Source organism: Triticum dicoccoides, chromosome 4B (assembly GCF_002162155.2).
Source record: "Triticum dicoccoides isolate Atlit2015 ecotype Zavitan chromosome 4B, WEW_v2.0, whole genome shotgun sequence".
Lineage (NCBI taxonomy): Eukaryota > Viridiplantae > Streptophyta > Magnoliopsida > Poales > Poaceae > Triticum > Triticum dicoccoides.
The window spans coordinates 627,651,767-627,672,140 of NC_041387.1; the positions used below are offsets into that span (position 1 = coordinate 627,651,767).

At 49.6% G+C, this 20,374-nt stretch overlaps 3 protein-coding genes and 1 non-coding gene across 5 annotated transcripts; 3 read left to right on the forward strand and 1 right to left on the reverse strand.

The window, feature by feature from the left end:
- The first annotated feature begins 591 nt into the window (after positions 1–591).
- LOC119291871 (probable serine/threonine-protein kinase PBL21) lies at positions 592–6,066 on the forward strand. 2 transcript variants are annotated; one of them, XM_037570684.1, is made up of 5 exons: positions 592–1,328; positions 1,453–1,622; positions 1,731–1,920; positions 4,954–5,345; positions 5,438–6,066. In XM_037570684.1, the coding sequence occupies exons 1-5, from the start codon at positions 1,232–1,234 to the stop codon at positions 5,747–5,749; spliced, it is 1,161 nt and encodes a 386-aa protein (XP_037426581.1). In that variant the 5' UTR covers positions 592–1,231; the 3' UTR covers positions 5,750–6,066. The 2 variants fall into 2 exon arrangements, with proteins under 2 accessions (XP_037426581.1, XP_037426580.1); XM_037570683.1 differs by having other exon boundaries at positions 593–1,328; positions 1,713–1,920.
- Positions 6,067–8,671: 2,605 nt separating this feature from the next.
- On the forward strand, positions 8,672–8,752 carry TRNAL-AAG. The gene has a single exon. It is a non-coding gene; the product is annotated as a tRNA-Leu (tRNA).
- Positions 8,753–9,230: 478 nt separating this feature from the next.
- On the forward strand, positions 9,231–14,939 carry LOC119291873 (probable serine/threonine-protein kinase PIX13). Its single transcript, XM_037570686.1, has 3 exons — positions 9,231–9,778; positions 13,826–13,967; positions 14,077–14,939. Exons 1-3 carry the CDS (start codon positions 9,410–9,412, stop codon positions 14,736–14,738), a joined length of 1,173 nt encoding a protein of 390 aa, XP_037426583.1. The 5' UTR covers positions 9,231–9,409; the 3' UTR covers positions 14,739–14,939.
- A 19-nt stretch (positions 14,940–14,958) lies between these two features.
- On the reverse strand, positions 14,959–20,368 carry LOC119291872 (protein NLP1-like). The gene is made up of 6 exons (XM_037570685.1): positions 20,214–20,368; positions 18,761–19,648; positions 18,494–18,541; positions 17,368–18,400; positions 15,428–16,832; positions 14,959–15,323 (listed from the first exon to the last, which is right to left on the reverse strand). The coding sequence occupies exons 2-5, from the start codon at positions 19,523–19,525 to the stop codon at positions 15,961–15,963; spliced, it is 2,718 nt and encodes a 905-aa protein (XP_037426582.1). The 5' UTR covers positions 19,526–19,648; positions 20,214–20,368; the 3' UTR covers positions 14,959–15,323; positions 15,428–15,960.
- Positions 20,369–20,374: the final 6 nt, after the last annotated feature.

The window sequence follows — 20,374 nt, forward strand, 5'->3', positions numbered from 1 at the left end:
CAAATCAAAGGTTCCACCTAATCTTGGGCAAATCCCTAAAATTGCAACGCATTTACGGAGAAAAAAAAGGGAACAGAGAAGTTTACCTAGTAGGAGGGATTGGAGATCGAATCCGGGCCTCAAAACTTCAGATCTGAGAGGGGTGTGGGGGGATCCTAAGGGAGCGCCGCTGCCGCCGCTCTCTGTAAACAGAGCAACTGCTCAGAGGGGGAAGAACTGCTGGGAGGGGCTGGCCCGATGCGGCTTAAGTCAATGTGCAGCGCCCAAGCCATAGGCGCTGCACATTACACAGTGTGGCGCCTATCCCTTGGGCGCTGCACTGCTGTCTGTGGGGCCGCAACCCAACCAGGGCTGCCACGCTGGCAGGAGGTGCGACGCCTAAGGCAGAGGCGCTGCACAGTGGTGTGTGGCGCCTAGCTGTCGGGTGCCACACGAAAGGGTCAGCAGAGTGAAACTTTTTCAAGAGCAGATCATTTTGTGATTTGATTTCGCCCTGAGGTCAAATATATGATTTTTGCCGCGGCGCTCGGTCATCAGATCTACTCGTCCGCCACCGAGCAATTAAGCCAGCACAGTCCACGCCAGGAAAACCGTACGCACGCAGCAGTCACGCTCACACTCCCCCATCCTCATCTCGCGGGAAACCCAGCCCAAGAAACCGGCCACGAGTCTCTCTCCCTCTCTCTCTCTCCCTCTCCGTCCGTCCGGAGCAAGAGCGAACAAGGCCGCGAGACTGACGGCCGGCCGGCTTCCAAACCGGGATTCGATCTCGATTTTGGTTCAGGTTCCCCGCAGGAGCCTGGCCAGCCAGAGAGCCAGAGTGTGGACGGATTTCGTTTCGTCCCGCTGGTTAATGCTTTCCCGAATTGCTCGTCCGCCTCGCCACCGCTGGGGCCGCCGCTGTCCTCCTCCTCCTCCTCCCCACTGCTGCTGATGCCGGCGATTACTTCTTGCCTAATTTGCGCAGCCCCCCGGCGCGGTGTTGCCTGCTAGCCCCGCAAGGCCGCAATCCATCGCCCGCTCGTCGGCCGCTGCTCGATCGATCGGTCGGTCAGTCAATCCCGGCCCCTGGATTGGAGTTCCCCCGGGGCCCATGCCGACGGGTTTGGTCGCGCATTTATAGCCCCCCTCCCTCCCCTCCTCGCTCCCTGGGCGACCGAGATTGATCCTCCTCCCTGCCCTCGCGCCGCAAATATCTGACAGGTGTTCTGATTTGGGGCCGGCGGCCGGGATGGGCTGCTTCGGATGCTTCGCCCCGGCGGCGCGCCGAGGGGCCGGCGACCTCAAGCCCTCCAAGCTCGCCCACCACTGCACCGACGACGACTCAGGTTCATTCCTTGACTGATTTCTGCCCGTCCCCTCCCCGCCCCGCCGCCGCCTGGTGCAAAGCGCTCTTCTTTGTCTCGATTCTTTCTTATCCGTGTTGTGTTGTTGGGTTGGGTCTTGGAGCAGTCGCGGACGCGCAGAGGAAGGTGGCGCCGGACGTGGGGAGCGGCTGCGCGCACAGCTTCACCTTCAAGGATCTGCTCGTCGCCACCGGCTACTTCAACGAGGCCAATTTCATCGGCGAGGGCGGCTTCGGCAAGGTGTACAAGGGCAAGATCTCCAAGACCAACTCGCAGGCGAGTTCCCCTGCTCCGCCTCAGTTCCTCCGGCGGCCCTGGTTTCCGGTGGAAAAAAGATTCGATTGATTGTTTTCCTCCTTCTCACAGGGCGCTTCCGATGCGCAGATGGTGGCGGTGAAGCAGCTGGCCCGGGAGAGCGTGCAGGGGAGGAAGGAGTTCCTGGTGGAGGTGCTGATGCTCACCGTGCTCAGCCACCCCAACCTCGTCAGCCTCGTCGGCTTCTGCGCGCAGGGGGACGAGCGCCTGCTGGTCTACGAGTACATGCCCTTCGGCAGCCTCGAGAGCCACCTCTTTGGTAACACTTCTTCTCAGAATTCTTCAGACTCTCTCTCTGTTTTTGGTTCAGTTCATCTCTGCAATGCAGTTAATATCCCTGTTGATATGTATTGGCTATCCTTCATAATGTGTGTGCTATGGTACAGTTCAGTTTGTGTGGTAAACCTTCGCACTACCGGCACGCGCTCTCGAAAGTAATTCGTGTCGGTTTGGGAAATCAAAGGGGAAAATAAATGGTTCATAGAAGAAACCATCTATGGTTCCCCTTTCTCAGTTCTGGGAAAGAGGTGACTTTGAGGATTTTTGCTTTTTTGGGGTTCACTTTTGGGAACCATCCATGGTTGTGCTGCTGTCTGTTAGTCTATGCTAACTTCTGATAGTGGTGGAAAATAAAAAGTCGAGTTACTATCACCAAACAAAATAGAAGGTTGTACTTTTGTCGAGAAAATAGAAGGCCGTACGCCAACTGTTCGAAGATTCTTCTTGTCCGGTGCACCGATATGAGGATTTATTGGAGTTTCACTTTCTCAGTATCATGGTGGTTTTTACTTTGAACTATGAAACAGATCGTATTTTGACCGGGTTACTCAGTTCTTAAGAAAACAAATATTTAGTTGTCTTTATACCTAACCTACTCTTATAAAGATCTGGGTTGGTGGTGGTCCATTCACCCTCATCAAGATTTCCTGTTGTGTTATTAGGACATTACCTGTTGTCATCCATTATGTGGAGGACACAAGTTTCATTCAACTGACGTATACTTTGAGATATGTCTTTCTTTGTTTTGCACAAAATTGTGGATGTGATGGCACAAATGTTTAAATGACCGATACGATATAGAAAGAAAAAAAAAACTTCCGTAGCAACACATGGGTATTTTTTGCTAGTACGAACACTGGAAGAAAAACATCTGAGCACCAAAAGTTAAACCTTCAAGTGTTGAAATTTTTAGTATTATGTGCATTCAGGCAATACATGTGGGTCCTCGCACATGAGAAAAAAGAAAGAAATAAAAATCGCCTCCATTTTCTCTTTTCCAATAAAGAAAAACTCGACCCATGCGCAATTGCACCCAGAGAATAAATTATATTAAGAAGAACCGAGCACCCTGCTGACGCCAGGCCTCGAACGCGGGTGGGCGAGCAACAAGCGCGCAGACCCGCGCTCCTAGCCAGGCGAGCGATGCTCGGTTCTCTTTCTTTTTAGCTTTTATTATCTGCTTTAATATAATTCAGGATGCCTATTCTTCTACATGTTGAAGTATTCATCTCTACAAAAATCATGAAGAAACAATAGGCAGATATTTTATCTGTATCAACTGTTGATGTATAAACCACCCTTGAGCACCCTGCTGATGCTGGGCCTCGAATGCGGGTTGGCGAGCACCGAGCGCGCAGACCCGCACTCCTAGCCAGGCGAGCGATGCTCGGTTCTCTTCCTTTTTAGCTTTTATTATCTGCTTTAATAGAATTCAGGATGCCTGTTTTTCTACATGTTGAAGTATTCATTTCTACAAAAATCGTGAAGAAACAACAGGCAGATATTTTGTCTGTATCAACTGTTGGTGTATAAACCACCCTTGAGCACCCTGCTGATGCTGGGCCTCGAACACGGGTTCGCGAGCAGCGAGCGCGCAGACCCACGCTCAGGATGCTATCTATCTTTCATATGTTGAAGTTTTAATTTCTTCAAAAATCATGAAGAAACAATAGGGCTGATATTTTTCCTGTATTAATTGTCGGTGCACCTAGACAATCGAGCGTTGCTCGGTTCTTTTTCTATGTTCCTTCCATTTTCTGCTTTAATAGAATTCAGGTCTATCTTTTATATGTTGAAGTTTCTATTTCTACAAAAATCATGAAGAAACAATATGGCAGGTATTTTTTCTGTATTAATTGTTGGTGAATCAACCAACCTTCCACCTCCAGTTTGTTAGTGCATGGATTCAGATTGGAATTTTGTGTTCTTTAGTACTTGATTGCAATCCGGATTTTGTATTTAAGAAAGTTAAAGTTGGGACAAAGATATAAGTTAAAAATGGTCAGACATAGTATAGTATATCCATGCACTATAATGTTCGAGAATAATAGGGGCAATAGCTCCCCATCGTTTAAAATATACTACAGTACTACTTTGCATTCCCCATATGTCCTCTGCCATCGCCTTTGTCCTCCTGATTTGTTTTCTTGTAAGGCTGAATACTTAGCAAGATTTCTGAAACTATGTGTATGCTGTCTCCTCTTTCAATGGATGAAAGTCAGGGGACAATGTAGTTTGTTATTGTCATTTATGTTCATGTCCATTTACAAACACTATTAAGTATTGAGTGTGATGGTAACGCCTCCTGTACTGGAGCGACTGACCCGAGTTCGAAGCCTGAGTCTCGCATAAAAAAATTCCCTCTTGATGGCACGCACAGCGACACCATCGCACGTGAGAAGTATTATTGGCTAATAACTTAGTTGGGTAGTGTGAAGTGTGAACCATCCATTCTGGTGTATTCTGGAAAACTACAAAATAAACTGGTTTCAGCGTGCAATCCGCACAAAAACTTTGTCATACTCGCCTATGAGTTTCTTACCTGAAAAGCAACCTTTTTGATGATTGACCATTTTCCTACATGCCAAAATTATTGAGCACATAATGCCTAAGGTTAGCCAGAATTGTCCCCACGGAAATTATTGAAGTTTTCAGGTCCTCGTGCTTTGTCTCATGCCTGAACATCACATGGTCTGTACAATGATAGCAGTACTAGGTGATGGGCATGATGTGAACCATCTGAACTTTTCTGCAAAGTTCCTTTATTTTCCTAATATGTAATCTGTTTCAGTGATTTGCTCTTGCTAAACTTAGGCCAATACTTCAAGTCTTCCAAAAATGTGTTATCGTAACTCGACTAGATTTTTTTTATCTAACCATTTGCGTACTTTCTGTTTCTTGTCTCACTATGCTTGATACATCTTTTACTTATACATCAATTTGGTTATTTGTATACTGAATGAAACATCATGTACACTTCCATTCACTGATAGAAATTTTCACCTTTGAACAGATGTGCCTCATGGCAAGCCACCACTCGACTGGAATACACGAGTGAAGATAGCTGTTGGGGTAGCAGAAGGGCTCTCATACCTGCACAACGTGGCAGACCCACCGATCATTTACCGCGACATGAAAGCTGCCAACATTCTGCTGGATGAGGACTTCAGCCCAAAGCTCTCCGATTTTGGACTGGCAAAAGTTGGGCCCGTTGGTGACAGGACTCATGTGTCTACCAGGGTCATGGGTACCTATGGATACTGCGCCCCTGATTACGTGGTGAGTGGCAAACTCACCATGAAATCCGACATCTACAGCTTTGGTGTTCTTCTGTTGGAGCTGATCACCGGGAGGAGGATCTATGATGCTTCGAGGCCTAAGCCAGAGCAGAGCTTGCTAACATGGGTAAGCACTTCCACCTTGTTGTAACATCAAATTTGGTTCTGTAAAGCTCTGGAGGGTTACTCACACCTTCATTTCATTTTATCTTTCTGCAGTCAAGACCATTTATGCATGACAAGAGGAAATTCCACCGGCTGGCCGACCCAGCCCTCCGCGGCAGCTACCCGCCGTCGGCGCTCAACCAGCTGGTGGTGATCAGCATCATGTGCCTGCAGGACCAGCCCCACGTCCGCCCCATCATCGCCGACGTCGCGATAGGCCTGAACCATGTCGCCAGCCAGCCCTATGCTTCCCTGGCCTCCATGGGCTCCCCGGCATACAGCGGCTCACCGCAGTACAGCCGCACGCCGTCCAGACGGCGAGGAGGCGGCGGCGGCAGCAGGAGGGTCTCGCAGCACGCGTCCTAGCCTCCTATAGGCCTCACTGGGCCTGGCAAGAGAGATGAGCGCGGTCGGTAGGTCGTTGAACAACCTGAAACTGTCGAAATGTCGTAGAGTCGCGGCAGAGGGCTGTATGGAAGAGAAACTGTCGAAATGTCATAGAGTTTCAGCTGACTGTGTGTGTGTGTGTGTGTGTGTGACTGTTGGTTTTTTCGTGTTGTTGGTTGGTTGTAGCAGCTTCATAAATTGTGTGGCGATTTTGTACATATGATCAGTCATGCGGATTGGTCACTCCTGGGATGATAGGGGAACAGCAATGTATTTGCTGTTTGGATTTTTGGTCAGGTTGTTTTTGTCATCATTAAGTCATGCGTATTACTCCCTCCGTCCCATAATATAAGAACATTTTTCAAGCTAACATAGTTTGAAAAGCATTCTTGTATTGTGGGACAGAGGAAGTTAAGTTTTTTCTTCAAAAGAGCAATGCTATTGTTGCGTAGGTGTTTTACATAAAACCTACTCCCTCTGTTCCTAAATATAAGTCTTTCTAGAGATTTAAATAAGGACTACATATGGATGTATATAGACATATTTTAGAGTGTAGATTCATTTATTTTGCTCCGTATGTAGTCCGAACTGAAATCTCTAAAAAGACTTATAATTAGGAACAGAGGAAGTAGTACTTAGACTCTCACAAGTCACAACACATAAGATTTAAGTAAAAGTCTTGCGTAGGAATAGGATTTCTGCTTCCAAACAAGAGAAAAAGTATCAATGTTGATGATCCAGTGGAAGATATTGTGCTCGCACATGTGGGCAGAGTTTCTTCAGACTTACAAATACTCCGTGTGACGCAAGACATATAGGGATGACGGACCAAATCTACACAAGGAAAGGGACAAAAGGGTTGGTGGAATGGGTATGGCTAGGTCTCAGTCAACTAATAATTAATCAAATCGACCTTTTTCTTTTTTGTATTCTTTGCCACTTGACTGAGACTTAGTTAAGTCTTATTTAATTGAGAGTAGTAAAATAGCTAGCACAACCGAGTTACTCCGCAAAACTAAAAGTAGATCGTCTTTTTCTTGGACATCTGCAAAAAAAGGACCTTGGAGCATGCGCCATGTCGAGTGGTGGTGAAACAGGAATGTGCCCAAAATCATTGCGGCGTGTTATCTTAATTATTCATTCTTTTGATGCGTCAACAGTGGGTTTACGCTGGCCTGAACTTATATTACCGAAACCAAGGTCACTACAGAGAGTAGAGTTACAGCTTTGCAGGGGGCGGTGTAGGGAAAAGAAAGAGCAGAAAAAAAAAAGAATTACACGGGGGCTATAATCTCGCAGCTAGGTGAGACAACATAGCGCCACAGTCACGGAGAAGAGTGCGGCCGCATCGACGAGACCAAAGCGCAAGGTCGTCCGCCGCGGCCATGGCAATGTGCTGAATGCCTAGAGTTTCATTGTAAAAAACTTTGGCATTACAACGTCTCCAGGAGTTCACTACCAGAATCAACCCCTATGCCGACGGCCCAGGCAATGTGGTGAATGCCTAGAGTTTCAGTGTGAAAAACTTTGGCATTACGACATTTCCAGGAGTTCCAAAGAATAGCAATTATCACGGTCGAGTGCACTTTGTCGTTCAAAGCTCCCCTCCAAACGTCTTCCAGGTCGCCCGGAGACCCATTATATATGCTTCCCAGCTCGTCCCAGATAGGCCGGAGCAAAGGGCAGCGAAGAAGAAGGTGTGTGATGCTCTCACAGGCCCCGCATAAACGGGCAAGCATCAGTGGTTGCGAACTTGCGATTAATTCCTTTTGTATTGGTTACTAAGATAAGGTCTCAGTTAGTTTGTGCCTTGCATTTTTTTAGAGCAGTGCTATACGGACAACAACACTGCACCCGATTGTGAACGACGGATCAAATCATCCCTTAGATTGGATCATTTTCAAAATCAGCACCGTTGAAGATAGGCATCGTTTGACTTCGTCCGTGGACTGCCGTGTGCAGAGCAGTTTCGTTCTTTTAAACATTTACCGCTTTCTTAATTGTTGTAGTAGGCAATGTAGTAAACGCCGGAGATACAGTAAGCACGGCGTATATAGACGTGGAAGGTGATGCTTTTGAAATATTGCTCCCAACTTCATGGATGTCAACTGCTGGTATATCTTTTTTTACTTATCAAAAGGGATTTTCCCCCGGTTCCATTTTATTAAAATAAACCCACGACAGTTCAGCTCATTCAAACTTGGCCAAAGTGGCAAGTGAGACCAACATAACAAGCAGGCAACCAGACGACTATCCAGGAAACTTGACGATTTTAAGACGTCACAAGCCACTGATTAAACGCCAATAGGCAATAACTAAGAGATGAGCTATGAAGCACATATCATATCGTGGATCGGCACGTCCTAGGGGCAGGATCTGAAAAGGGTAGACGCACTGCCTTTTCTTATAGAAGAAAATTGTTGAAACACAATTTACAGAGGGGCACGTGTTTTTAGGGGATGCGACAAAACCCTAAAAAAACCATGAAAAACCTAGAACCGGCTCAGCCCATACCGACAGATGACAAGGCCCCAACGAAAGCCAAATCACGTTGCTTAATGGCCTCGAAAGCAAGTAATGTCATCCGTTGCCCCGTGAAAACATCGTTTGTTTCTCTCATTTTCAGAAAAAAAAAGGCAGGCGATCAGGTATATCTTTCTTCTTCTTCTGTTTTGGAGTGGATATCTTTGCTCATCTCAAATAGTTTATGCACCATGTGACACACATGGTAAGCAATCCAAACATTTCAGAAACAGTTTTGCGCATCAGCTAGCGTGCGCCCGCCGAATAGTTTCTTGCGCGCACCATGCCTAACTTTTTCCTGGAGGTTCACTCTGCTATCTTCTCGAAAATGAGCACTCCGCACTCAAGTAACGTGTAAGAACAAAAGAAGCAACGGTTGATCAGATGGCCGAGTTGGTCTAAGGCGCCAGATTAAGGCTCTGGTCCGAAAGGGCGTGGGTTCAAATCCCACTCTGGTCAAATTCCTTTTTCTATTTTTGTTTTCCTAAAAAAAAAAGCACAATCAAATCCCACTCTGGTCAAATTCCTTTTTCTATTTTTGTTTTCCTACAAAAAAAGCACAACCATATACAGTATGTATCTTAAGTTGATGGAGTTTGAGTTAGCCACGAAATGGCTTTCCAATTTCCATGCATGCACACGAGTACTCACTTTTTACCGGAGGCCGTCCGTCCGGCGCGGGAGGAGTTCGTGCCTGCGCGCCGTCACTCTGTCCAGCTACCCAAGACGAATCAACCAGCGCGATCTAGCGAGGCGCACCAACCCCACGACACGAGGCACATCGAAGCAGCAGCCAGGAGCACTTGCACACTTGCACTGCCCAGCCAGCGCGCCAGGTGTTCCCCTCCAACGCGCACGTCACCGGCCTCGTCCCTCCTGTCTGAACACGGCCGTGGCGGTGAACTTGGCCCCTACTGCATCTCCTCGGCCACGACCAGTTCACTTCCCTGGCGCCATCGACCTCGCGTCCTCGCCTTGTGTCAACGTCGGCCGGCCCCATCATTTCGTCTCCGCCACAACCCGACTGCATATACATAAGCAAACGCGCGCACACGATCACCTACCACCAGTACACACACACACACGCACGCACGGAGGCAAGCTAGATCGGCCAGCATGGGGAACTGCTTCCGGTCCGGCTGCAAACCCCCAAGTCCACCGGCCAAAGGGAAGCCGTTGCCGTCGTCGTCGAGCGGCGGCGGCGGCGGGAGGGAGGAGGAGTCGTTGGAGCCGTACCGCGGGTGGCCGAGCGCGGGCGGGCGTGTCCTGGACGCGCCGAGGCTGCGGGTGTTCACGCTGGCGGAGCTGCGGGCGGTGACGCGCGGGTTCAAGCCGGAGATGGTGCTCGGGGAGGGCGGCTTCGGGCGGGTCTACAAGGGCTGGGTCGACGAGCGCACCCTCAACCCGGCCAAGAGCTCCGCCGGCGTCGTCGTCGCCGTCAAGAGGCTCAACGCCGAGAGCGTCCAGGGCCTGCAGGAGTGGCAGGTGAGCTCATCTCATCCTCCCGCCGCCGGTTTATGTTGCTTGCCTTGCCGGCCTCTCGGCTCCGTTACTGGTTGATCCAGTCAGTCTCTCCCGTCCATGCATTTTTCCTGGTCAATTTGCACTGGATTAATTTTGTCTCAGCAGGGATGGATTTTCTGTCCCTTTCCGTTAGACGATAATGTCAATGGAGAACATTTCCCAGCGGCTCACCACTCTTAAGCTACTCGTTGTCGTGGCCTGTCATCGGTTTACTAGCCTGGTCAACCCTGCATGTACCTAGCTGATAAGTAACTCGCGTGCCAATGCCAACACCAACAAGCAACAAGCTGCATTTTCCAACTCCATCCACGGTTTGCTTCCAACACGCATGCTTCTAAATCCATACTACTGTTCAAATCCATGATTCTCTTTAACACGATACAATCGCAAATGCTTACTGCATACACGCACATGCATTCACCGTATGGAACGCAAATGCTTATTGCATATACGCACATGCATTCACCCTATGCAACGCACTCTTGAGATACTGAGTCGGCACACATTTTGAAGTCTCATCAAGTTTTGAAAAAAAATACACATGAACATTGAAGTGTATACTAAATTTCTGTAAAGTTTCAGAATCAAATGCGCTGGCAGGGAAGAAAAATCACATCCCTTTCTATGTGATAATAATGTCAATAATGGAGAACATTTCCGCGCTTCAGCTAGTCGTTGTCTTGGCCTGTCGGTGTACAAGTCTAGTCAACCCTGTGTGTAACCTAGCTGATAAGTAATTCGCGTGCCAATGCCAAGAAGCAACAGGCTGCACTTTTCAACTCCATGTGCTTGTTGGTTTGCTTCCAACATGCCGCTTCTAAATTCATACCAACCGTCTAAAACAATGATTCTATTTGAGTATTTGACGCAAAACATGTATTTCGACAGTCAAACTATAGCTTGTATTTTGAATTGTAGGTGCTAGTATGCATGTATCTTGGCTATGATTGGGACAAAACATGCAATGCCTGAAAATTCTATTGCTCGTACGCTTGCGTTGGTTGATTCATTTTCTTGCTCAATTTGCACTTCATTAACTTTGTTTGCCCCGAAATACTGCTATTTTTATAAAAGTAGCATGAACATATAAAAATCGTATGGATGACAAATTCATGAGTGGATTTCTTGCTGGAGCCCTGTTTTGGAGAAAACATATATTCAAAAATCATATTTTAAAGTGCTGATAAAACTCTGAAAGAAAATACGTATGAACATTGAGTTGTACAATATATTTCTTTAAAGTTTCATGATCGCTTTTGTGTGAGCTGTATAAAAAAACAAAATCATAAACTTTTACAATGAATGGTGCATGTGCTAGAAAGACATGATTTTTTTTTGCGTACCTTGTATCAAAATGCATTTCATCATGAAAATTAACAATGATGTAGTATGCATCCCTAGATTCATGCGTAATTTTTTTAAACTTGTTTTTTTTTTGTATTTTTCAAAAATCCGGACTTCATGGAGCTCGGGATGCAAAAGCCAAACAAAAATCCATCCCTTTCTGTTACTGTTAGAACTGTACTACATGATAATGTCAATGGAGGACATTTCCCTGCGGGTTCACACCTTTCCAGCAAGTCGTTGTCTTGGCCTATCGGTGTGCGTGCTATTCTAATCAACCCCCTATACTTTGACAAGTAAGGCTAGTCATAGTAAAGAGTAACTTATACTAAATCATTTTAGGTTGTGCACCGTGATCAGGAAGGAGGGGAAAACGAGAGACCTTAATGTTTACTTGCTAATTAATTGCATTGCATGCAATGAACTAACCAATGCATGTCGTATTTGGTAGTCTCAAGTCTTTAAAAGCATGCACACCCCTCATCTTTTATTGGTTGATATGTGAAAAAACAAGAAACGAGGTAGAAGTTAATGCACCGCGCCTAAGTGTTTTGGGATTATTTGGTTTTCGTAAGCTGACTTACCCACCTAGACGGAGGGAGTAGTGTCAAGCATATGATACTAGTCTAAGTTACTGCATTCATACTGCAAAGTAACATAATAGTAGTATCATAGATGGATTCATTTATTAGCTAATAGACTCATCCTTTCTCGGGAAGCGCTATGTTACAGAAACATACTCCCTCCGTTTTAAAATATAATGCGTCCTTGGTTTTCGTGCTTTAACTTTGACCATAAATTTAACCAACAAGACAAACTGCGGGGGGAACAAACCGCAGTCGGTCTCGTTGGTTAAATTTATGGTCAAAGTTGAACTTCGGAAAGCGCAGGCGCACTATATTTTAAAACAAATGTGAGTATTATGTTACTCTAAACACCTCTTTCCTTATTAACTACATGTCACATAAACAAAAATTTCTTGGAGTGAACTATGTTGCTACCTAAGAGCAACTCTAGCAGACCCCGCAAAATTGGCAAACCCGCAAAATTCCGGCGAGTATACGGGCTCAGCCCAATTTTCTGGCCAGAACAGAGCCCATATACTCGCTCGACCCGTAAAAAAATTTACCGCGGCCCGCAACCCCCCTCCCAACAGTATATCTACGGGTTCGCGGTGCATTTGCGGGTCGAAACCATATCCCCCCGCCGCCGCCTCGGCCCGCAATTCCCCACTCCCATCCTCACATTTCTCGTCGCCGGTGAGCCCCTTCCGCCTCCAACCGCCATATGGGGCCGCATGTGGAGCTCCGGCGGCGGCTCCGGGAGCAGATCCGACGGCGGCAGCGACCCCGAGCGCGAGCGGCGTGTTCGGTCGGACGGTGCGGGAAAGCGCGGGGCGAGGAAGTGGACGAATAGGGGCCTCTCGTCGCCGCCGAGCTTTCGCGTCCGCGAGACGGAGGAATACGACCGTCGGCACGGGCGCACGCCCTCCTCCCCCGCGAGGCCCTCTTTCGCCGCGAGCTCTTCCTCTTTCGGCGCGAGCCTTCTCCTCGTGAAGAGGGAGTGGTTGGAGGAGTCGGAGGAGATCGAGGTCGTCGCCGTCAAGCAGGAGCCCGAGGAGGCGGAGCGCCGGGGCGTCGTTGGGCCCGAGGACTTCGTCGCCGATGTCGACGCGGTCGCGGCCGCCATTGTCGAGCGCAGCTTGCGCGAGGAGGCGGAGCGCCGGCGCCACCACGAGGAGCTCGAGGACCTCGTGTTCCAGCAGGCGGTCGCGGCGAACCTTGCCGCCAAGGAGAAGGACGACGAGTGGCGGCGCATCCACGAGGAGCAGAAGGCGAAGTACATTGACCTCAGCAGCTCCGACGAGGAGGATTGAGCTCCTCCACCGCGTTGTCCATGGCCGCGAGCTCGCCGCCATTAGATCCTCACCCCCTCTAGTACTAGTAGTGAATGTAGTATGTAGTATGAACTAGTGTTTGTAATGAATTAGTGTTTGATCATGTAGTACATGTACTATATGATGAACTACTACGGTTGCAATTTCTCCTGCGAAACTTCTTTTTCAAATTATGCAGTTTCATATACGGTTTTTGTTCGGCTACGCAGATTTTCGACCCGCAAATAAGTTTCGCGTCGAACTGCAAATGCATTTTGCGGGTCGGAATTTTGCGGGGTCTGCTAGAGTTGCTCTAAGTTACTCCCACTATGACCTAAGTGTGCCAATGCCAGCAAGCAACAAAAGCTGCATTTTTCAACTCCATCCATGTAGTTCATCGATTGTACCTCGTGTATGTATTAGTTAGTCCCAGCTGTCCATGTTCATCTGGGTTGGCGCTCTCTGGCACTACTGGCCAGCGCATGAGCTGGGTTTCACATTTAGTTTCAAAAAAAATTCAGCACCAACCGAAATCACCGAAATTCAGTGATTTTGGCCAACGCTTGAGTTCAATTAAATGTTTGAAATTTGTAAACTATTTTAAAAAACATTTGAATTCATGTGTACTAGTGAAATTGCTGAAATATTTGGGTCAAAAGGTAAATATTTGAGTGTCTACTGAAATTATTAAATTCAGTGAATCTGATTGGAATTTCACTGAAATTGAAAACCTCACCGGCGTGTTGTGCTAACGTGGCAACTCGTTTTTTTGTGTATGGCAAGCGCAGTCGGAGGTGAACTTCCTGGGGCGGCTGCAGCACCCGAACCTGGTGAGGCTGCTGGGCTACTGCGGCGACGGCGACGACCGCGACCTCCTCCTCGTCTACGAGTTCATGCCCAAGGGCAGCCTCGAGAACCACCTCTTCCGAAGTACGTAATCCACTCCACCATGCATGCATCCATCGCCATTGATCGATCTCGATCCATCCACACGCCGCACTTTGCTCTTCGCTGACCATGATGCATTCTCATGGCGCAGGGGGCGGCTCGTTCGAGCCGCTGTCGTGGGCGACGAGGCTGAAGATCGCCGCCGGGGCCGCGCGGGGGCTGGCGTTCCTGCACTCGCCGGAGACGCAGATCATCTACCGGGACTTCAAGGCGTCCAACATCCTCCTCGATCACGACTTCGCCCCCAAGCTGTCCGACTTCGGGCTGGCCAAGAGCGGGCCGGCGGCGGGGCGGTCGCACGTCACCACGCGGGTCATGGGCAGCTACGGCTACGCGGCGCCCGAGTACGTCGCCACGGGCCACCTCTACGTCAAGAGCGACGTCTACGGCTTCGGCGTGGTGCTGCTGGAGCTGCTCACGGGGCTCCGCGCGCACGACCCCAACCGGCCCAGCCACCAGGCCAACCTCGTCGAGTGGGCGCGCCCCTACATCGCCGGCGGCAGGAAGCTCACGGGGCTCATGGACCAGCGCCTCGCCGGTCAGTACCCGCCCAAGGCGGCGCTCCGGGCCGCCAGGCTCGCGCACCGCTGCCTCTGCGGCGACCCCAAGGCCCGGCCCTCCATGGACGACGTCGTCGCCAAGCTCGAGGAGGTCGACGCCAGAGGGAGCCGCGACTCGCTGCCGCCGAGGCCAAGGACTGTCCCGCCGGCGGCACGAAGATCGCCTTACCGCGGTTCCTCCAAGCCCGCCTGACGACGAAGTGATCGAAACTGTTAACGACGCTCTTTCATTATTTGTTTCTTTGTTAGCTAGGCAGTCTTTTGTAGCTTGATACTTGCATCTGATTTTTCCTTTTGGTTAACTACTACTAGTACTAGTAGGTTTTACTGCCCCACTTGTGGCTTTGTATTATTGTATACTTTTTTGACTTGAAATATGAAACGACCGACATTTCGATGCACATTCAGAGAGAAAAAGAAGAAAAGAAACATCAGTCTATAAAGCAATCACATACGGTTGCATACAGGTTCTGATTTCTGAAGCAAATGTACAGCTGTAAATTTGATGCTAGTAATTTTACCTCCAAAAACTCTAGCATTCCATTGTTCTCAAAGAAAAAAAATATGAGAAAAGGAAAACATCTTTATGCACCATTGACGGCCTGAAGCTGTGTCTAGGAGTCTAGACGGCTCCTGCCTTACACATGACCAACGCTGCGAAAAAGCCTTCACTGATCTGGAACAAGCAGGATTGCAGTTTCGACATGAGAGATGAGCTTGATCGATGAATGCATTCTTACTGTCAGCTAAACAATCCGACTGCTCATATCATACTCATCTGCAATATGTGGATGCAAGTAAGATCAGTTAACCGTGCCATCGGATTTTACAAGGGAAATGATTTATATTTCTGAAAAGAAAATTCAGTCCAGCAATACTTACACAAGAGAGAAGGCATTTCAGCGCCGTAAAGGATGCATCTTCGTGGCGCTCAAACTGACCCGTGAAGGCACGAGACATAATTCTCTCAATTCCACGGCGCATGCCTTCAAGCAAGCTTTCGAATGTTTGAAACCTTGAAGGTGCTTCAGAATTGCAAGACGGTTCAAACAAGCCCAGAAAGAACTTACATTTGCCAGGTAACCTGAACATGAGTTCTAGACCTAATGCGAAGCTTCATTTCGACAAATTCCTATTCTTCCCTATTCTGTACACTAGTTTGGTAACTGCGGTAAACGAGTTTCCCTATGGCTGAATATGACCTAGTCTACAAGTACAAAGTGTCATATTCAGTTATCACAGACCAGGCTGACAGATAACTCACCAAGCATCTTGACCACAGACTCCAAATATTTACAAATGTGGCCTGTACCTATCACCATGACCGAAAACCGAGGCGATATCAACGCACACTGACTACTTGGAAAGGTGGGATGGTTGTTTTTGAATGTTGAAGAAGCATTGTATACATCGGGTTAACCGAAGGAACCACGGAGTATCGGTTGAACTGCAGGATTCACAGAGATCCTGACTGTTTTAGCACTTGATGACTTGTATACATCGATACACTCCAGAAGGTCTGCATCACATGTCAAAAGAACCCACTCCGACTCATCATCCAAGTACTTGAGGTCATAAACTTCCTGAGAAATGCCGAACCGCTTTGCGATTTCTTCCTTTAGCTTTTCAAAGCCCCAACTCGGCTGAAGCCGGAATATGCATCTTTCCTCGCCATACATGGCCTTTATCTTGAGAGAATCAGGCTTAGCTTCTTGCATGCCTGACATGTTTGCCATTGGTTTGTGTTCACTGAATAGCATGTGACTCTGAGACCTACAAAGGGTGACGGGTTTCTCTTCAGTAAATAACCGCAGTTCGTCATGGCTCGCAGCTTTCATCTGTGTCGAGCTCTGATTCTCCTCCATGAAAAATTCCTGCTTCACCGCAAGCTGAGGAGCGCTGCTTTGCTGTTGTTGAGGCTTTGGCTCGCTGGAACAGCCAAGGCTAGAATTTGAGCTCTGGCTGTAGGTGGGGGAGAGGGAATTTGAGCCGGAGGTATGCGGACTGAATCTGCTCTCGCACTGTCGATCAGGAACTGAAGGCTCCAGCTGAACCTTTTGCTCTGATGCTGGATAACTCAGATCTCCCTGCAACTCCCTTTCTGACCATGTAGTCTTGGTGAAATTTTCATAGAGCGAACTCAGCCGAACTGTTCCTTCAGCTCCATGTACTGAATCAATGACCATTTGCAATTTCTTGAGAGAGTGCCCAACTTTCTTGATCTTCCTTGATGGCCAACGATCAATTCCATGATGTCTGCATATTCTCTTCAATGTAGTAGGGCACACTGGAGCAAATGGTAGAAAGAAAATAGCTATAGTTAATCATAAACAGTGGCAGTTTATATGTATGGCAAATAGTCAATGAAGAAACAAGACCAGTATGTCTTTCAGTTGCAAGCTGCTGCAATATCAGCGTCAGCTGAATTATTGAGAATTAATTTTATTAGAGGAAGTCTGTTCCTAAATCTGCCTGCTTGATAATGCACTCCCTTTTTCTGGTAAAGGGAACTATATTGACTAAACTTTGATCTAGGCGATACAACAGCAATAAGGACAAAATCTGGCCATTGCATAGCAAGAAGCAGACAGCCCAATTATACACTTCTTATCTATGTTAGATCCTAAAACTTAGCACAATTACTGCAATCCTATATAAGCTACTCAAGTAAAAATACGGGTATTAGGACGGAACTGTGGTGCCAACTTTTTAGCAAGCTGTCTAAATCTACTGACTACTCGTCCAAACCGAGAAAATGCAAGTCAACCAACAAAAAGAAAGGTAAAGAACAATAGAGAAACTTTGAGAGAGTCATAAGTTACCTCCTAAATTCTTTGCAGCTTCTTTCAAACTACCAGCAAAATGCTTCCTAAGTTCTTGCAGGCTCACAGTTTTCTCGATTTTGGTTCGCCGCTTCTCTATTACTTTGTCCGAGTTTGAGAGGCTTCGATCACTGGAAAAAGGTGAACCCTTGACCTCATATTCTTCATGCTTTGTAAACCCTGGAAAGAAACTTTTATCTTCAGGTACTAGCACCGGTGAAGTTGGCCAGCCAGCTGTTACACTAAACCCTTCATCCTCTTGTTTCCTTAATCCAAATGGCAGGCCACAATCTGTTTCTCCCTGCGCCCCACTATTCTGAACATCCACAAGGCTTGCAATCCATGAAGATACCTCCTCAGAAGCATCCACTGATCTTGTCCTTGCAGGAATATTGATGCCACTAGTATGGAGCTCATCCAAGATTTCAGCAGGCTTGTCACAAACTTCTGGGGGGGTCGGCGAGCTAGATTCAGGCGATCCGTCATTCGCCAGTTCTTTCACGCCGACAACTCGCAGTGTGCAGGAGGCTTGTTGTATGGTATTGGACAGAGAATTGAGCATGCTCCCTTGCTCTTCACTATTTATGCAGTTGCTTGGCAAGAAAAATTCCAAGATAAGATCCATACTCCCGGTCTTGACGCTTCGCAGCCGAATTGCCACCGCGGCCCTTAAGCCGAAAAGTTTTGCATAATGCGAGAGAGGGTATTGGACCTTGCTGTAGGCAGTTATGTCCGGGCAGAAACACGGCTCGTTTGTCCCGAGCGCCGTGCCGACAACACCCTCGCCCCTGAACAGATGATGCTCAGAGCAAGCCTGGTGAAAGCCAGTCATAGCGGCATCGCGGACATAACACGCCTCGTCCACGGTGGAGACACAGTACTTGTATTTTTCGTCGGAGTGGCGGCTCGCCCTTTTGGCCTGGCAGACGCAGGGTATCCATGTCTGAGCCAGTGGCAACTTATGGGTCTCGCAAACAGCTCGGAGAACATGAACGAGCTCTGGTACAATTGCTCGGTGGGAAGCATCGATCACCTGACAACAAATGAAGCAGAGCTTATGTCAGGGATACCAACATTTCGGCATTACCCCGCAAAACAACCAGGAACTTGGTGTCTTTGAGCCCACCTGTGCGCGAGGATCGCTCGAAACATCAGAACCTCTGAGATCAACCTCCTGCAAAATTTTCACAGATGTAGTTTTAGAACACAAGGGAATCATCAAGGAAGGAGGAGCGAAAAGGCTGATTACTTCGGGGATCGGCGTGCCCGGTAGTTATCACATCTTCCCCCTAAGGGCATTTCATCGAACAGGTTAAGCGCATAACATGATACGCACGGTTGTCGATCTCGGCGTTGCAATGAGAAGGGATTTGCAATGAGCCATGATCTCTACCTTGAGAGCGTTGCAGATGTTGTCGATCTCGGCGTTGTAGTTGATCTTCTGGGTGGTCATGACGAGCTCGACGACGCCGAGGCACGCGCCGGTGCGGCGCTCGAAGACCGGCATGGCGACGCTGCCGCGGATGTCGAAGTGCTGCGCGTAGCGGACGCGCGGGTACTCGTTGTCGGTGAAGAGGCGCACGTCGGGCGTCCACTCGGGGACGCGGCCGACGAAGACCCGGCCGGGGAGCCCCAGCTCGGCGCAGGAGGTCTCGTCGGCGGAGAACTGGTACTTGACGGACACGGTGCGGTAGCTCTCGAGGCGGTCGCTGCGGCGGTCGAGCCAGAAGGGCTGGCCGCAGGTGGTGAGCACCTGGCGGTCGCCGATGCGCGTGGGCACCCACACCTGCACCAGCAGCTCGCCCGCCGCGCCGCGCGACCGCGACGCGATGCCCTGCAGCGCGCGCCCCAGCCGCTCCTTCACCGAGGCCGGCGCCTCCTGCGGCTGGATCAGCCACGCGCGGCGCGACTCCTCGCCCCCGTCCTCGCCGTCGTCGTCGCCGCCTCCGGCGGCCGGGGCGGTGGTGATGGTGCTGCCGAGGTCGAACAGCGGGGAGAAGGGGCTCGGCGAGGCGCCGCCGGGGTGCAGGAACTCGGGGAAGTCGGGCCCGGGCGACGCCAGCAGGAACTCCTCCATGAGATCCAGCTCGTCCATGTCGGCACGCATGCTGCTGCCCCGCAGGCCGCCCTCGTCGCTCCTTTGCATCGGATGCTCCATGGCCACAACCAGCTCGCTCGGCAATCCTCAGACCCTCCGCCGCATACGCACCAACCAAGGAACCGGCCGGCGACGGGGACGGGGCGGAGCGACGGGAGCCACGAACCTCGGATCAACTCCTCGCTGGGTACAAGGGAAAAAAGAGAGGAGAGGGAAAATCTCGTCACGATGCAATCCAAGGAATCTAGCAGCAGGCAGGCAATAAGATTTGATGCGCATGGCTGCCACGACGGACGCCACTAGCTCGCGGGAAGCCGTTCCCGGCCGCACCACTCCATTGGCAGGCAGGAGCAAGTAGCGGTAGCGGACGAGACATCCCCATCCACATCATGGAAAGCGAGACACATCGCCGTCAGCTAGCCCCGCCCCGCCCCGCCCCAGCCACGCCCTGGGAAGAAAGTGAAGAGAGAGACGAGACGGTAGACAACCTCAGCTAAGCCTCCCTCCCCGGTGAACCCCCACCACGTTGTCGTGGTCGTGCCACTAGCTGGCCGCCGGCCGACTAGCGCGCGCTAGTAGTGCCCCTCCTACTCCTGGCTATATAGCCATAGCCGTAGCCATGGCCTCTCATCTTCCCCACGGAGGAGGAGGAGGAGGAGGAGGAGGAGGAAGGAAACGACAAGGAAACACCAGAGCAGGCCACCAGATCAGATCGGGCGCCGAGGGCCGGTCGACGAACCCAGCTCACCTAGCTCGGAGGCGCGCGGAGGCGATCTCCCATGGCGATAGGGCCCGGCCGACAAGCAGTCAGTCGATGAGCGGCTCCGGATCACTCTCCCGTTCCTCTCGGGCACGCACGGCACTAGGAGTACGCGGTGCGGTACCAGATGGATCCCGCCGCCGATGCCG

Excerpts from the sequence above, each read along its gene's own strand:
- LOC119291871 (XM_037570683.1), top strand. The coding sequence starts at position 1,232 with ATGGGCTGCTTCGGATGCTTCGCCCCGGCGGCGCGCCGAGGGGCCGGC. Across the intron at positions 1,329-1,452 it reads CTGCACCGACGACGACTCAG|TCGCGGACGCGCAGAGGAAG; the intron begins GTTCATTCCTTG and ends GTCTTGGAGCAG. Across the intron at positions 1,623-1,712 it reads TCTCCAAGACCAACTCGCAG|GGCGCTTCCGATGCGCAGAT; the intron begins GCGAGTTCCCCT and ends TCCTTCTCACAG.
- LOC119291873 (XM_037570686.1), top strand. The coding sequence starts at position 9,410 with ATGGGGAACTGCTTCCGGTCCGGCTGCAAACCCCCAAGTCCACCGGCC. Across the intron at positions 9,779-13,825 it reads AGGGCCTGCAGGAGTGGCAG|TCGGAGGTGAACTTCCTGGG; the intron begins GTGAGCTCATCT and ends TGGCAAGCGCAG. Across the intron at positions 13,968-14,076 it reads CGAGAACCACCTCTTCCGAA|GGGGCGGCTCGTTCGAGCCG; the intron begins GTACGTAATCCA and ends CTCATGGCGCAG.
- LOC119291872 (XM_037570685.1), bottom strand. The coding sequence starts at position 19,525 with ATGGAGCATCCGATGCAAAGGAGCGACGAGGGCGGCCTGCGGGGCAGC. Across the intron at positions 18,542-18,760 it reads ACATCTGCAACGCTCTCAAG|GAGGTTGATCTCAGAGGTTC; the intron begins GTAGAGATCATG and ends AAAATTTTGCAG. Across the intron at positions 16,833-17,367 it reads AGCTGCAAAGAATTTAGGAG|TGTGCCCTACTACATTGAAG; the intron begins GTAACTTATGAC and ends CATTTGCTCCAG.